This window comes from Girardinichthys multiradiatus, chromosome 3 (assembly GCF_021462225.1).
Source record: "Girardinichthys multiradiatus isolate DD_20200921_A chromosome 3, DD_fGirMul_XY1, whole genome shotgun sequence".
Classification (NCBI taxonomy): Eukaryota; Metazoa; Chordata; class Actinopteri; order Cyprinodontiformes; family Goodeidae; genus Girardinichthys; species Girardinichthys multiradiatus.
In genome coordinates, this window is record NC_061796.1 from 18114172 (window position 1) to 18132103 (window position 17932).

Below are 17932 nucleotides of genomic sequence, written 5' to 3' on the forward strand. Positions count from 1 at the left end.
AGGAGAAAACGTGGAGTAGAGCCACTGCTCATCCACATCAACAAGAGCCAGTTAAAGTTGTTAAGACATCTGGTAAGTGTTCACCCTGGATGCCTCTCTAGGGAGGTTTTCCAGGCATGTGCAATTGAGAGGAAACCCCGAAAAAGACCCAGGACACGCTGGAGAGACTACATCTCTGGGCTGACCTAGGAACGCCTTGGGTTCTCCCAGAAAAGCTAGAAGAGGTGACTGTGAAAAGAGATGCATGGGCTCCCTTAGTCAAGCTGCTGTCCCCGCAACTCGACCCTTTAATTTATTTCTAAACTTACTCTTAACTAAGGCAGCTTTGGTTCCCCACAATTCTCAGGCTGGGTTGTTTTTAACAGTTATTTCATACAGAATCAATAAACCTCATTTTGAGAGCATTATTGATTGAAATTCACAGTTGGCAGAGTTGAATTTATTTTATTAATGTGGAAGAACCACACAGACTGCAACCCATTCAGCTATTTATGTTATACATTATTGAAAAACTCAGTAAAAACGATCACATCTGCCCAGTAAAACAGAGACAGGCAAAGCAGAATTGGTTTCTTCTCTGGGGTCTCTTTCCAATAGGACGTGCATTGAAAACCTCTAAAGAGAGGCCCTCTGGAAGCATCCTAATCAGATCCTGAAATTGGGATGGGTACCTTTCAAATTTGACCTGATACGGTACTGATACCCGAGAATTGATACCGGTACTTAACGGTACCAGTTTTCTGTACTTTTGTGTGACTTTATGTGGTAATGTTAATTTATTTTTTAAAACCCAGCCATGTTGCTGGCTGCAGACGACCAGTTGCTAACGGATGCAGGCGTGCTAACGGTGCCGAATGCAGGAGTTGTAGATCTGAAGCTGAAGAAAATTGTTCTTCAGCCTTGAGAAAAATCTTGTAGTTAACCAGGTTGTTCCTCAGATTAGAAGTATTCCCGCCGCTGACCTTGCACTTCGCATCACAAATTTTGCAGTGAACATAATCTGCATCGCATTTTGAAAAGAGGAGCCATACTTTTGAGCTCTTTCCATCAGCCATGTTTTGTTGACAGTACCAGCGGCTACTAACTCTTGTGTGTGCAATGCTGTGTTCATGTCTAACATGGAAAATCCTCCACTCTTCCACTCCCTCAGTGTCACCATGATGTGTTTAGGTACCGAAACATCGTACTGTTTGATTTTACGTGAAGCGGTACTAGGTAGTGCCGACGGAATTCGGTCGGTACCTATAAAAGTACCAAATTGGGTACTCGTCCCTATCCTCAAACCATATCCACTTACTCCTTTCGAGGCATAGGAGCAGCAACTCTACTTCCACTATTCCCAAGATGAAAGAGCTCCTTATTCTAAAGCTGAGACCAGCTACCCTTTGGAGGATACTCCAGCCATCTGTATGAAGGATCCTTTTCTTTTGTTCATGATCCAGATCTCATGGCCATAAGTGAGGATTGAAATGTAGAAGGACCTGTAAATCAAGCGCTTTGTTTCTTGGTTCAGTTCCTTCATCACTATGAAAGAATGAAGAGGTGCGCCAAATACTGCAGATAAGGCCAATTCCATCTATTCATACCCTGCTCCAATCTTCCATGACAAATGAAGAAGATACCTCATCTTGAGGCAGAGACTGATGACTGACCTGGAGGGAGTAGTTCACTCTTTTCTGGTTGAGCACCATAGTCTCAAATTTAGAGGAATTGTCTGTCATCCCAGCCACTTTAAATTTGGCTGCAAACTACTCTAATGCCCCCTCCTTGAACCGCCACCTTAACGTGGTGGAGGGGTTTGAGTGCTCGAATGACCCTAGAGGCTATGTTGTCGGGGGCCTAAATGCCCCTGGTAGGGTCTCCCATGGCAAACAGGCTCTAGGTGATGGGTCAGACAAAGAGCGGTTCGAGAATCCCTCATGATGACTACAGAATCGAGGCACGTGACGTCGCCCGGTACGGCGGAGCCGGGGTCCCACCCTGGAGCCAGGCCTGGGGTCGGGACTCGTCGGAGAGCACCTGTTGGCTGGGTTGCTCCTCACGGGACCCGGCTGGGCCAAGCCCGAACGAGAGACGCGAGACCATCCCCCAGTGGGCCCACCACCTGCAGGGGGAACCGTGAGGGACCGGTGCAAAGAGGATTGGGCGGCGGACGAAGGTGGAGACCTCGGCGGCCCGATCCCCGGATGCTTAGGCTGGCTCTAGGGACGTGGAATGTCACCTCGCTGGGGGGGAAGGAGCCTGAGCTTGTGCGGGAGGTCGAGAGATATCGACTAGAAATAGTCGGTCTCGCCTCCACGCACAGCGTGGGCTCTGGAACTCATCTCCTCGAGAGGGACTGGACTCTCTTCTACTCTGGAGTGGCCCGCGGGGAGAGGCGGCGGGCTGGTGTGGGTTTGCTTGTTGCCCCCCAGCTCAGCCGTCTCGTGTTGGGGTTTACCCCAGTGGATGAGAGGGTCGCATCCCTGCGCCTTCGGGTTGGGGAGAGGTCTCTGACTATCATTTCGGCCTACGGGCTGAGTGGTAGTGCGGAGTACCCGGCCTTCTTGGCGTCCCTGTCGGGGGTGCTGGATAGTGCCCCTCCTGGGGACTCCATTATTCTGCTGGGGGACTTCAACGCCCACGTGGGAAACGACAGTGACACCTGGAGAGGCGTGATTGGGAGGAATGGCCTCCCCGATCTGAATCCAAGCGGTGTTTTGTTATTGGACTTCTGTGCTAGTCACGGATTGCAGACTGTTGCAGCATTTTCCACAAAATACTTTGAGGCACATGGTCATAAGACCTGTCTGGATCCATGGAACAAAAGAGAACCAAACAACCAAAATCCAGTGATCACCTCAGCAATGGTGAAACGGTAAATATCTGATTTACGTTTTAACAGCATATAATCGAGATAATAGGCTTCCTGATGAAACAGTCAGACAGCAATACTGATGCTAGAAAATAACTATGAATAATCTGATTGCAATTAGTTTGAATACAACTGTATGGAGTCTAGACAGATTGCACGATGCTTGGCTGAGCTAGCACCAGGGAGCTGCCATTGTGCACGCTGGCAAACCGCCATTGTTTCCAGGGATTCTTGAAAGAGTTGAACCATCATTATTAACATCTGTTTCACCGCTCAATGTACTGCTACGACAAGGCTGGTCTGCCAAGAAACTGATCCTGTGCCATAAAGTAGGTGATTCGTGATTTCTACCATGGGTGACAGATTGACATCTTAAACAGCTTCTACTGTCCCATCAACATCAGGAATGTACTTTCAATCATGCAAAACAGGTTAGTGGCCAATACTTTATGCATTAACAGACACGTCGGGCCCAATACTGATGTGATACAGAACAGTATCAAGCACCCACAGCTCAGTTGATGAATTCCTTTTAAAAGTAGCTCATGAACAATCATTCTAGATGCCAGCGAGTTGGGGTAGGTCATTTATTAAAAGGGGAAAGAAGAATCAAAGAAGCTCTGGACTACGAAGACACTGAGGAGACACACCTGCTCGGCTCTTTAATGTAAATCACTCAGTTTCTAACATCTGTGTGGGAGTGATGAGAAGATTAATGGAGGAGGGAGTGTGGGTGGAAGAGGAAGACAGGCACTGCTCTTTTTCCTGACCAGAAGAGTGACACTCTTGAACTGGATCTACTTTACACCCCATTACGCCGACGGGGCCGGTGATGGAGAGAGGAGAGCAGCGACCCAGACATTCCACAGGCTGGGGTATGCTGCAGATTGGGACTAATATTAAACTAAAAAAACACAGACTCACACAGGTCAACGTTTTTGTCAGCAGACAATGTGTCAGCACTATGAGAGGATAGGCTGTGGTGGGTGGATATGATAGAGAAAACAGTGTATGAAGAATGTGATGAACATTCATTGAATCATTGTATAACAGTTTTTAATATTACTGTATATTAAAGTAAATTTAGATTTTTTTCAAAAAGACTCATCTTTTCAGGCAGCAGAACTAATTTGAGACATTCTAATCCTGAGTTGGTCACAGGTAATGTTTTTCCAAGTCAAGTCTGAATGACTGAAATACACATTTTCTCATCAAATCCACATCTAGGTCACCTCTAACTCTGCATCACGGTAGGATAGAAATCCAAACCTGAACTTTTTGTTTTTAGGCCAAAATTATTATATTTAATAATTATCTTTCATCTTTTTAAGATTCAAAAACAGTCAGTGATTTTCTACTGCTTTTTCCATAATGGGTCGTGGAGAAGCTGGTGCCTCTCCAGCAGTCTGTGGGCAGGGTACACACTAGACAGGTCACCAGTCCATCGCAGGGCAACACAGACATACACAGGACGAACAACCACACACACACTCATTCGTGCCTAAGGACAATTCAGAGAAACTAATTAACCTAAAAATCATGTTTTTGGAGTGCGAGAAGAAGCCGGAGTACCCGGAGAAAACCCACGCATGAACAAGGAGAACATGCTAACTCCATTCAGAAAGACCCCTAGCCGGGAGACGAACCCAGGACCTTCTTGCTGTAAGGCAACAGTGCTACCATCTACACCACCGTGCAATTTTTTATAATTATTTAACATTTCAGACATTTGCAAATGACTACTGCATATTAATTTGAAAGTTGATAATATTTACCCTATTAGAAATATAAACAGACATTTATGCTCTAAGATAAATAACAGAAAGACAACAAAAGCAGTTAATGTTGAATTTCTGTCTTTCTAATGACTAAGTTAACACCTATTTAACCCTGTCTTCACGTTGTCCACTCCATTAAACATTGCACTAAACAGAGTTTGGAGGGTCTTCTTCTCTTCACTCTGAGCAGGAGAATATCAGGAAACCATTTTCTAAATCCACATTTAAAACTTTGTTCTTAATTCTAAATAGTCAAGGTGTTCACGTTTAAGGTACAAATAACAACATAATAATTGAGACAAAGGGTAGTAAGTAAATGACTGTGTGTAAAAGTTCTGAATGAATGGAACAGAAGGTGCTTTTATTTTGATATTTTGAGCAGCAAGTGTCCTTGTAATGCTGCAACTAGCTTAGCAGCAAGGGAATGTTGGAGGTCAGTTATGTTTATTATGTTCTCAATGATCCAAAGTCGTTTAATACAGCGCTCATTTCATGAGACATTCATGTGTTCATTATTATGTAGCTACAGTTAACATGACCAGATTGTTATGAGCCATTAACCTCACTGACGAATAATCAAGCTCATCCTTTCACAGTAAAACATGCGCAGCAGCTGAAGTCTGAAGCTCACATACCAGCTTCATTTTACTCTTCATCTCTTGTACTCGTCGTCTACTGGGACGTCCCCTGGGCCTCCTCCCAGTGGGACATACCTGGAACACCTCCAAAGGAAGGCATCCAGGAGGCATCTGTTATAGATGCCCGAGCCACCTCAACTGGCTCCTCTCGATGTGGAGGAGCAGCGGCTCTACTCCAAGCCCCTCCCGGATGGCCGAGCTTCTCACCCTATCTCTAAGGGAGTGCTCGGCCACCCTGCGGAGAAAGCTCATTTCGGCCGCCTGTATCCGGGATCTTGTCCTTTCGGTCATGACCCAAAGCTCATGACCATAGGTGAGAGTAGGAACGTAGACAGACCGGTAAATCGAGAGCTTCGCCTTGCGGCTCAGCTCTTTCTTCACCACGGCGGACCGGCACAGCGCCCCCATTACTGCGGCAGCCGCACCGATCCATCTGTCGATCTCCCGCTCCATTCTTCCCTCACTCGTGAACAAGACCCCGAGATACTTGAACTCCTCCACTTGAGGCAGGAACTCCCCTCCGACCTGAAGAGGACAAGCCACCCTTTTCCGGTCGAGTACCATGGCCTCTGACTTGGAGGAGCTGATCCTCAACGCAGCCACTTCACACTTGGCTGTGAACCACCCCAGCGCATGTTGTAGGCCTTGGCTAGAGGGGGTCAGCAGGACCACGTCACCTGCAAAAAGAAGAGACGAAATCCACTGGTCCCTAAACCAGACCCCCTCTGGCCCTTGGCTGCATCAGGAAATCCTGTCCATAAAAGTTATGAACAGGACCGGTGACAAAGGGCAGCCCTGCCAGAGTCCAACATGCACCAGGAACAGGTCCGACTTAGTGCCGGCAAAGCGGACCAAACTCCTGCTCCACTTGTACAGGGTCACGGATGGCCCCTAATAAAGGGCCCCCGATTCCATAATCCTGGGATGAAAACCACACTGCTCCTCCTGAAGACGAGGTTCGACTATTGGCCGGACTCTCCTCTCCAATAACCTGGCGTAGGCCTTACCAGGGAGGCTGAGGAGTGTGATCTGTAGTTGGAACACACCCTCCGGTCACCCTTCTTATGAAGGGGGACCACCACCCCAGTCTGCCAGTCCAGAGGCACTGTCCCCGACTGCCATGCAACGTTGAAGAGTTGGCTGTCAACCATGACAGCCCCACAACATCCAGAGATTTGAGGTACTCAGGGCGGATCTCATCCACCCCCGAAGCCCTGCCACCGCAGAGCTTTTTAACCACCTTGGTGACTTCAGCCCGGGTGATGAAAGAGTCCAACCCCAAATCCCCAGCCTCTATTTCCACCAGGGAATGCGTGATGGCAGGATTGAGGAGATCCTCAAAGTACTCCTTCCACTGCCCGATAATGTCCTCAGTCGAGTTCAGCAGCCTCCCACCTACACTATAAACAGTGTTGGCGAAGCACTGCTTCCCCCTCCTGAGGCACCGGACGGTTTGCCTGAATCGCTTTGAGGCCAACCGGTAGTCCTTCTCCATGGCCTCACCGAACTCCCATGCCCGAGTTTTTGTCTCTGCCACAGCCCGGGCCGTGGCACGCTTGGCCTCACGGTACCCGTCAGCCGCCTCAGGAGTCCCACAAGCCAGCCACAGCCGAAAGCACTCCTCCTTCAGCTTGACAGCATCCCTTACTGTCGGTGTCCACCACCGGGTTCTGGGATTGCTGCCGCGACAGGCACCGCAGACCTTACGGCCACAGCTACGGGCAACAGCATCGACAATAGATGCGGAGAACATGGTCCACTCGGACACTATGTCTCCAACATCCCCCGGGAGTCGGTCAAAGCTCTCCCGGAGGTTAGAGTTGAATACATCCCTGGCAAAGGCTTCCGCCAGACATTCCCAGCAGACCCTCACTATGCGCTTGGGCCTGCCAAGTCTGTCTGGCTTTCTCCTCCCCCAGCGGATCCAACTCATCACCAGGTGGTGATCAGTGGACAGCTCAGCCCCTCTTTTCACCCGAGTGAACATGGTCCACTCGGACTCTATGTCTCCAACATCCCCCGGGATCTGGTCAAAGCTCTCCCGGAGGTGGGAGTTGAATACCCTGGCCAAGGGCTCCGAGGCCAGACGTTCCCAGCAGACCCCTCCTTGAACCGCCACCTTAATGTGGTGGAGGGGTTTGAGTGCTCGAATGATCCTAGAGGCTATGTTGTCTGGGGCTTAAATGCCCCTGGTAGGGTCTCCCATGATAAACAGACTCTAGGTGACGGGTCAGACAAAGAGCAGTTCAAGAATCCTTCATGAGGACTATTACATCGAGGCATGTGACGTCGCCCAGTACGGCGGAGACAGGGTCCCACCCTGGAGCCAGGCCTGGGGTTGGGACTCGCCGGAGAGCGCCCGGTGGACAGGTTGCTCCTCGCGGGACCCGGCCGGGCCAAGCCCGAACGAGAAACGTGAGGCCATCCTCCTGTGGGTCCACCACCTGCAGGGGGAACCGTGAGGGACCGGTGCAAAGAGGATTGGGTGGTGGATGAAGGTGGAGACCTCAGCGGCCTGATCCCCAGATTCTTAGGCTGGCTCTTGGGACTTGGAATGGAGCGGAATGTGCGGAATACCCGGCCGTCTTGGTGTCCCTGTCGGGGGTGCTGGATAGTGCCCCTCCTGGGGACTCCATTATTCTGCTGGGGGACTTCAACGCCCACGTGGGAAATGACAGTGACACCTGGAGAGGCATGATCAGGAGGAATGGCCTCCCTAATCTGAATCCGAGTGGTGCTTTGTTATTGGACTTCTGTGCTAGTCACGGATTGTCCATAATGAACACCATGTTCAAACATAAGGGTGTCCATCAGTGGACTTGGCACCAGGACAACCTAGGCAGGAGGTCAATGATCGACTTTGTTGTCGTATCATCAGACCTTCGGCCGCATGTTTTGGACACTCGGGTGAAGAGAGGGGCTGAGCTGTCCACTGATCACCACCTGGTGGTGAGTTGGATCCGCTGGGGGAGGAGAAAGCCAGACAGACTTGGCAGACCCGAGCGCATAGTGAGGGTCTTTGCTCTTCATTACATGAGATAAAACTGTTACTAAGACTCGAGTCTCAAAGCAGGAGTCCAAGTCAAGTCTCAAGTCTTTAGTGCACAAGTCGAAGTTGAGTCTAAAGTGTTTAATTTTTCTCATTACAAATGGTTCTGTTTTGCTTTAAAAGTGCCTCAGTGAGCTCTGGATTGATGAATGATACATATGCTGTTGATTTGTTCGCCCTGTCATTTTGAAGTATGTAGAAATGCGCCTGTATGCCCTTTTGTAAAACACCATGTGACAAAAACAGCTTACATGTAGTAACATTCATAATTACGTGTACTTGGTGGGGTTTTTTTTGGATCAAAGTATACAGTATTATACTGCATAAGGATAGCATAGTGTATGCTTCCATGGAGCTACAGTCATGTGTGTCTGAAAGTGGCAGTTTTTTGTTTATTATGAAGATTTTCTAAATGGTAGTTAAATGATTATTGCTGATTAATGTTATTTCCTTGGTATATGATGTAGAATGTAGAATGATACCGTTTCTAAAAAGTTGGGAATACCAACTAAATGAAGAAATATGTAATTTAAAAACGTCTGAAGTAGTGTAAAATGCTTTATCGTTCATTTAGGAAATGAGAAAGAGGCCTGTTGGCTGTCTCCCTTATGTCTGGACCTCAGCTAGTCCTCTCCAACAGGTCCATCTTCTTGTCAGGCCTCGAAGAGCTTCTTAAAGGCTTTTTTCCCCAACCCTGTCACCCAGGATTTTCAAGAGCTTTTTTTAACAGCAACTATCAGAAACATCCAGACCATTTCAACTTGCACTTTGGCTCCTATATTACAACATGCATTTCCTATCAGGAGGTGCTGAGATGTGTCAGTCCATCTCTCGCCTTTTATTGCTGAGCTTCCTTTAATACTGTGTCCCCCAACTGAGTCATACTCCATCTCCGCTCATCTTCCATTTCAAGGAAGACGACAGCAACACTGTTCACAACGTGTGTCCAAAAAATCCAAACATTTCCCGTGCTAATTTTTACGAACTTGATTCAGAAGGAAACATCTAACTTATTTTCTAGACCAATAAAACAATATACGCCAGATGTAACAGTATAAACACAGACAGGGACCAGGTGACCCTCAGAGACTACATGAGCTGTCCGTGGGACATGCTTTTGCAATTGCTTTTATATGACTTTTTATTCTATTCACTTATTGTGTTGCTTTTCTCACAAGGGGTTTCAACTCCCCCTTTCTGTGTCTGAAACTTTTCAGTTGATTGCAAGGTGTAAAAAACACCGTAAAGAACAGCCTTCAATAACGTACGTTTTTGTGTATAAACTAGGAAAGGTTAACCAGATTTAATGTCGGGGTGTAAGAAGAAAGAGATTGTCTATTTTTATACAGTGTATGTAAACATTTCAACTTTATGTTCCACATTTATATAAGTGCAACTCAAACGCTGCAGCAATGACCTGATAATACTGCAATGTAATCTCTTGATGTATGCAGACGCTTTGTCTGCACTGAAGAAGATCAAGTCATCTCCATTAGCTGAACTGTTGAACTAAAGGCAGGAAAAACAAGTTTCTGAGTGATGAGCACTTAAAAGGCCATTACAGAATATTAAACTTCGAGTCCAGCTTGGTTGGTTAGTCTAGCAGTACAGAAAATAAATAAATTAAACAAAGTAACTGATGCAGTTGAAGACTGTAATTTCTTTCACCACTGATTATTTGTACAAACAGGCAGCTGAGTTATATGTTCAAAAATTCTGCAAAGGTTATGGCGCCATTGTGACACAGTTTAAATTTGGAAGAAGTGAACGGTAATTTCCTAAAAAGTGTTACAGAAGTGGGGCGTGGCGCTGGTGGTGTAGGGGTTAAGCGTGCGACCAATGTATGGAGGCTTCAGTCCTTGAAATGGCCGTCCGGGGTTCGGGTACCAGACCCAGAGACCTTTGCCGAATGTCTTCCCCCTCTCTCTCCCCCTATTTCCTGTCTGCCTACTGTCGGAAAAATTTAAAAATAAAAGCCTCTAGTAACGCAAAAAATATATGTAAAAAAAAAAAAGTGTTACAGAAGTCATAATTATTTAAAAACAGAAGATGATGCTGAGGCTACAAATAAACTCATTTACACAAAACAGTTAAGTTAAAACCAGCGTACATCACTAATGACTAGAAAAGCACTGATAGAGTGCAGACCTCCGCCAAGACAATAGGGCCATTGACGCATGTCAGCTTTTATCTGTACTGATGACCTCTGGCTACTGCATGCGAGCTGCTGACAACTGAGGAATCATGAGGGAATTTCAAGTTGTCGTACCATGATCTGGCAACAATAAAGAATCCATCAAACAAAATCCAGATGGTGCACCACATGTTCCTTGTCCTAATTCACACCTTGTCTGAAAATTTCATCACAACTGTTCATAACCTTTTGAGATATTTTGCAAACAGACACACAGACAAATGCTGACAAAAATTTAAAGTTCTTAGTGGAGGTAATTATTGTTAGGAATCATGAATAGATGAAGACAGAGATCAATCCTTTTACATATGTAAATACATAAATTTTAAAATAAATATTAATGTATGGATGACTGAATATTATCAAAAGATTATTCGTGTGGTTTTTTGTTACTAGAAAAGGGAATATTTTCCGTTTGTATTACTGAACATCCTTGAATAAACTCTCAGTATCAAAAGGTTGGTTGGTCATGACACTATGTACAGGTGCATCTCAACACATTAGAGTATTATTGAGACAATCATTTATTTCAGTAATGTAAAAGTAAAAACCATAATTTATAGAGTTACTCTTTATTTCTGTTCATTTGAAAGAATATGGTTTATAGCTAAAAAAAAAATCAAAAAACAAAAAAACAAATTCAGTTTCACAGAAAATTAAAAAGTTCACACATTTTAAGAAATTTTAAAGCTTAGGTTTATATATATATATAAAATGTACCGACAACAATATAAAGGTTCTGTGAAATTAACTGCTTTAATAAAATCTCAGTATGTATAGTCTTTTTTTAAATCCTAGAAAAGGGAATATGTTCCGTTTTTATAACTGAACATCCTCGAAGAATCTCTCACTATCAAAAGGTCGGTGACCCCTGTTCTTGATGGATCTATTGTCTGTTATTATTTGTCTTTCAGTGCAGAAAAGGACAAAAATTCCCAATATGAATGTTTTCTAACATCAGCATTTAACAATATAGGATAATGGGAAAATTTGAATTTTCCTTGCTTAAAAATATACAGGTCCTTCTCAAGAAATTAGCATATTGTGATAAAGTTCATTATTTTCCATAATGTCATGATGAAAATTTAACATTCATATATTTTAGATTCATTGCACACTAACTGAAATATTTCAGGTCTTTTATTGTCTTAATACGGATGATTTTGACATACAGCTCATGAAAACCCAAAATTCCTATCTCACAAAATTAGCATATTATTAAAAGGGTCTCTAAACGAGCTATGAACCTAATCATCTGAATCAACGAGTTAACTCTAAACACCTGCAAAAGATTCCTGGGGCCTTTAAAACTCCCAGCCTGGTTCATCACTCAAAACCCCAATCATGGGTAAGACTGCTGACCTGACTGCTGTCCAGAAGGCCACTATTGACACCCTCAAGCAAGAGGGTAAGACACAGAAAGAAATTTCTGAACGAATAGGCTGTTCCCAGAGTGCTGTATCAAGGCACCTCAGTGGGAAGTCTGTGGGAAGGAAAAAGTGTGGCAGAAAACGCTGCACAACGAGAAGAGGTGACCGGACCCTGAGGAAGATTGTGGAGAAGGGCCGATTCCAGACCTTGGGGGACCTGCGGAAGCAGTAGACTGAGTCTGGAGTAGAAACATCCAGAGCCACCGTGCACAGGCGTGTGCAGGAAATGGGCTACAGGTGCCGCATTCCCCAGACCTGGGCTACAGAGAAGCAGCACTGGACTGTTGCTCAGTGGTCCAAAGTACTTTTTTCGGATGAAAGCAAATTCTGCATGTCATTCGGAAATCAAGGTGCCAGAGTCTGGAGGAAGACTGGGGAGAAGGAAATGCCAAAATGCCAGAAGTCCAGTGTCCAGTACCCACAGTCAGTGATGGTCTGGGGTGCCGTGTCAGCTGCTGGTGTTGGTCCACTGTGTTTTATCAAGGGCAGGGTCAATGCAGCTAGCTATCAGGAGATTTTGGAGCACTTCATGCTTCCATCTGCTGAAAAGCTTTATGGAGATGAAGATTTCATTTTTCAGCACGACCTGGTACCTGCTCACAGTGCCAAAACCACTGGTAAATGGTTTACTGACCATGGTATCACTGTGCTCAATTGGCCTGCCAACTCTCCTGACCTGAACCCCATAGAGAATCTGTGGGATATTGTGAAGAGAACGTTGAGAGACTCAAAACCCAACACTCTGGATGAGCTAAAGGCCGCTATCGAAGCATCCCGGGCCTCCATAAGACCTCAGCAGTGCCACAAGCTGATTGCCTCCATGCCACGCCGCATTGAAGCAGTCATTTCTGCAAAAGGATTCCCGACCAAGTATTGAGTGCATAACTGTACATGATTATTTGAAGGTTGACGTTTTTTGTATTAAAAACACTTTTCTTTTATTGGTTGGATGAAATATGCTAATTTTGTGAGATAGGAATTTTGGGTTTTCATGAGCTGTATGCCACAATCATCCATATTAAGACAATAAAAGACCTGAAATATTTCAGTTAGTGTGCAATGAATCTAAAATATATGAATATTAAATTTTCATCATTACATTATAGAAAATAATGAACTTTATCACAATATTCTAATTTTTTGAGAAGGACCTGTAGTTATGAGACTCAAGTCTACTTTTTATTATCAGCAGAAAGGAAATTTAAAGTGTAGGAGTTACTTTCCCCACAAGCTGAGTATACTAGTGCTAATTATTCCCGTTACTAAGCTTAAAACAGCTTTGAGAGCAGAGATGTTAGCAAACTGAACACCTCCTATTATCAAGTCATAAGGGCCTTCTTTGCAACTCGGGGTAACTCGACATATTTTGCACACTTAGAGGTGTATAGAAGAGAACAAAAATCTCACATTTGCTGCACATAATCTCCAACACAAGGCTGCGAACTGAAAGCTCTGAATCGTGACATTAATTAAGGCAGGATGAAAACATTGTCAAGCAATACTGAGTACGGAAAAAAAAAAGTTGTTGCAGATTCAAACTGAGCGACTAAGTGATTGCTGTCAGCTAAAACAGGCTAATACAGCTTTTTTACAAAAGGATAAAGATCAATGAGAGGACCTAGAGCATCTCTTTGGATGTAAAACACTGATTCTGTATAAAAACTTTGGTAAGATTAAAGGAAATCCTTGATTATGCAATTGCACGCTGTAGTTGTTGTCTAAGGGTTCACAAGACACTATAAACGCCTCACCTCATAGGACCTCATGCAGCGCATGGAGGCAGGAAGTGTGGAGTTGCTTTCATCCATCACCTGCAGCAGCTCCTCACACACCTTCAGCGGCAGGACCACAGGGTGTCCGATGGACTTGACCTCCCAGCTAGTCACTATCCTGAAAACACACAGAGGAGTTGGGATTAACTGTGAGAGTATCAGCATTAGACAAGCTACATAAAGCACAGAAATCTCATTTTAGCATTTAGTCTGCCATTTTAACGGAAATAGAAGACATAACTGGAGTTTGCACTAAAGTGCATTTGAAGCTGTATAGGAATTTTTCTGCAATAATAAAAGGAATACAATGAAAGTAAAGAAAGAATGAAAGTGTGACTGATCAATGCTGTTTCACTCTGTGGTGTTGGTATGGTTTGTTTGGGAGACATTTAGCCCTCTGTGCAACTCCTGAGAGGGTTTCTGGCTGCAGACGCATCAATTCTATCTCTGGAACCTTTTCACCTTCCATCGCGTTACAACTATTCATTTCAATTTATTTTATGTAGCATTTTATGTGACAGACTCATCTTAGGCATCACATGATTTTAAAGAGGAAGGAAAATAATGTTTGGTTGTCTGTTTTATTTTGATAAAAAATCCCAAAGAATGTTGCAGAAATTTGTATGCAGCCCCCCAGAGTCAATACTTTATAGAATAACGTTTTGCTACAATTACAGCAACAGGACTTTTGGGGATGTCTCAGTCAGATTGGATGGAGAGCATCTGTAAACATCAAGTCACACCAAAGATTTGTTGCATTTAGGTCTGGACTTTGACTAAGCCATTCTAACCACGAATATGCTTTTAGCTTTTATCTAAACGTTTGCGTTGTAGCTCTGTCTACCTATGTACACTCACTGTCCTGCTGGATGATGAGCCTCTGCCCCAGCCTAAAGTCTTATCCAGCCACACACACGGCCTTTGGGAAACACAAACAGGGCTTCTTGTGGCTTTCTTTCAACAGGGACTTTTTTCTTACCAATCAAGACTAATAATTGTCCTTTTGACAGATTCTTCCACCTGAGCTGTGGATCTCTGCAGGTCCAGCCTCTGGGCTTATTCTTTGGCTTGATGCTCTCCTTGCCTGGCCTGTCAGTGCAGGTGGACAGTCATGTCTTGGTAGGTTTGCATGAGATTATGAGACAGAACAGTGGGATGTTTGAAGCTTAGGTTATTGGACCATAACCCTCACCTTGGTTATGGTTTAGACCTCTTCACAACTTTATTTCAGATCTGTCTCTTGTGTTCCTACATCGCCATGTATGTATAAAAAATGTTAAAAACCATTTATATTTTTAATTCACCATTATGCACTATTTTGTGTTTGTCTACCACATAAAATCCCAATAAAATACAAGACGTTTGTGGTTGTAAAGTGACAAAATGTGAAAAAGGTTCTGAGGTACGATTACTTTTGCAAGGCAGTAAAAGAAGAGCAAATAAACTACACTCAACCCTCCTGAAGTCTCTACCATAGGTGATGACAGTAATCCACTTAGGCCCTGGCTCACTGATTCTCCAGCCAATTATTGGCAGTTTAAACAAGACATACTGTAACCCCCAGCTGCAGCCGACTGCATCCGACTGCATCCCAAATAGGAAAGCCGTCATCACCAGGGAATTCAGCTCCCCGGGCATAACATTTCATTTAAACTGTCAGAGGTGAGTGATGAAGGATGCTAGAAAATTATGCAGAGGGGAAATGGAAGAGTCGGTTATACCTGCAGGAAAGTGGTAGAAAGAGGTGACATTTAGGAAAGTTTTAGGGTGAAATGATGAAGTCTTGACTAATGTAGGGGTTATTATAGCCTGGAGAGGTGGCCATCAATCAACTGCTGATTCTAACACTGGATTCATGTATTAAACACTTAAACTCTATGAAAAGGTCAAGTGCATGTCTGCCCTAATCTAAAGTCACCATTACACCTCCAGAAGGGAGCAGTCACATACTTGTTTTACTAAGGCTTAAAATGTGCAGCTAAATATTGAGATCATATCATCTTCTATTTCATATCTACCAAAACTGAGTGAGATAAATATGGATCTGCTACAACATGTATGCAACCTACTGCAATAACTGTAATATTTATACATTCAGAATATTGAGGTGCTACGTATTTAACAGAATTCAATTCAATGTTGGAGCTGTTGGGATTAGTTTGAATTCATTGTAGATTTTCTATACGACATACAAGTTCAAAATTATATATTGTGCCTAAAAATATATACATACTCCCCCACTAACTATTGCATATCTGTCGCTTACCAATTTCCAGCTTGGGCAGAGACTTTTTGTAGCCATCAACAAGCTTTGGGCATGATTCTGGTTAGAAGGCCACGTCACTCTTAGCAGAAGTTGGCAGAGTTCATCTAAATCTTTGCTTTCCTGGCATACACCCGACTTTTAAAAAGAGGTTTTATGGGCAGCCAAAGCAAAGATTGAGCTGTTTAGTCATGACAACACTACGTACAGGTGCATTTCAATACATAAGAGTATTATTGAGATGTTAAATTTATTTCAGTAATTTAAAAGTAAAAATCTAAATTTATGGAGTTACTCTTCATTTCATTTCATTTGAATGATTACGGCTTATAGCTAAAAAATAAAAATTCAGTTTCACAGAAAATCAGAAAGTACAAACATTTAAAGAAATTTTAAAATTTAGGTTTATATATATATTTATAAAATGGACTGACAACAATATAAACGTTGTGTGACATTAACTGCTTTAATACAAGCTCAGTATGTATGGTCTTTTTTTAAAAACAGCGAAAAAAACAGTATGGCTCAACTTGAGGCATACTGTTTTGACTGAGAAGACTGCTTTCTCCTTTAGTGAGTTTTGTCTCCAAGTAATTACCCGTTCTGTCAGTCTGCCGGTGGGCTTGTCAAAATGAGGCAAACAACAAAACCTCCGTGTTCTGACTTCACGCCTGCTGGGAAGAGGAGGAGGAGGACGGGAAGACAGAGAGATGGAGGGGGGTGCTGATTCAGTTGAAAAATAATGAGGGTGGAAGTTTCTTCTAGTTGTTTAATTCTCAACTGATCTTTGAGAGAAACATTCATCTCCACATCTGTAACACATCCGAGGAGGGCAAGCAGAGACGGTAATACAATAGAGTTGTCACTACCCTTTGATTTTCCAGTATGATACAGACACTAAGGAAAACAGAAGGAAGCATTATAATATAGGAGGCTTTTTAATAAACATGGATTTAGATTTTTTTTAAATTAAGACTGTCGTGTACAGACAGCTCCAAGCTTATGATTTAACCTAAAGAAAAAAAATGTTCAGCAAAAAACATAAAACATTAGTAAAAATAGATCTCCCAAAATTAATCTATTTCTTAAAACTAATTAAATTATCAGTTGGGTGTTTGTCTTCATTAAACACTTCTCAATTATAAAGTCAAACTGAAAACAAAATATTAAAAAGATTAACTGAAGGCTGACTTTTTTTTTTTTTACAGTTTGATTTCTTGTGTCATTTTTAATGGGACAATGTTTTTCATATACAATTCAGTGTAGCTGCACACTAGTCTGCACTGGAAAATCTGCTGGGAACCGGAATTGTCCAGTTTTCTCCATTTAATCTATGATCCCCCTTTATCCCATCCCACTGCATAAAATGTCTTCATAAACATGCTAAATTGCATCTCTGTTAACCCAGCTGCTAGTATTAAAGCTAAAAGCATTGCCAATGCTAAGATGGCAGCCACCGTTAGTTCTGCTGTGTTTAATATACAGTTGATCGTTCGTAGCACAATCAGTCACTGTGAAGGCTACTTAACACAACTTTAAGAATCAATTGTCCAAAACGTTATTGAGTTCTAATTAAACAAATTAAATTAGTGTTTTAATTTCCCTTTTGCTTTGTATTGTGAACTGGTTGTTTGAACACCTACCAACTGTTGTTCTTTGTTAGCTTCTAAAGCTAATTTAACCTTGTTTCAAATTCCTCAAAACAAACCTTGGTGCTTGAACATACATATTCACACTTACTGTGAATCACTACATCGCTGTGTTGTGACCCCAGCCATGGATAAACGTGGACCCTGAACTATGCACAAACAAGATGCTAGTAGGATCTCTGCACCTTTAAAAGACATGCATTAACCCACTCTACTCCAGCCCAGGAAGGAGGAGTCACAGCTGGAATCTCTCATGATGCCACAACCAAAAACACTTTGCCTTCTAAATGTCGTTCTTTTCCACT

General features: G+C 43.4%; 1 protein-coding gene across 3 annotated transcripts in view; it reads right to left on the reverse strand.

Moving 5' to 3' along the window:
• The window catches only part of ube3d (ubiquitin protein ligase E3D), a 38708-nt gene that overhangs the window by 3821 nt on the left and 16955 nt on the right, over positions 1-17932 (reverse strand). For all 3 annotated transcript variants that reach the window (XM_047357978.1, XM_047357970.1, XM_047357963.1), the window contains exon 9: positions 13695-13833. In XM_047357978.1, coding sequence (XP_047213934.1) covers positions 13695-13833 — 139 coding nt within the window. The remainder of the gene's footprint in view (positions 1-13694; positions 13834-17932) is intronic.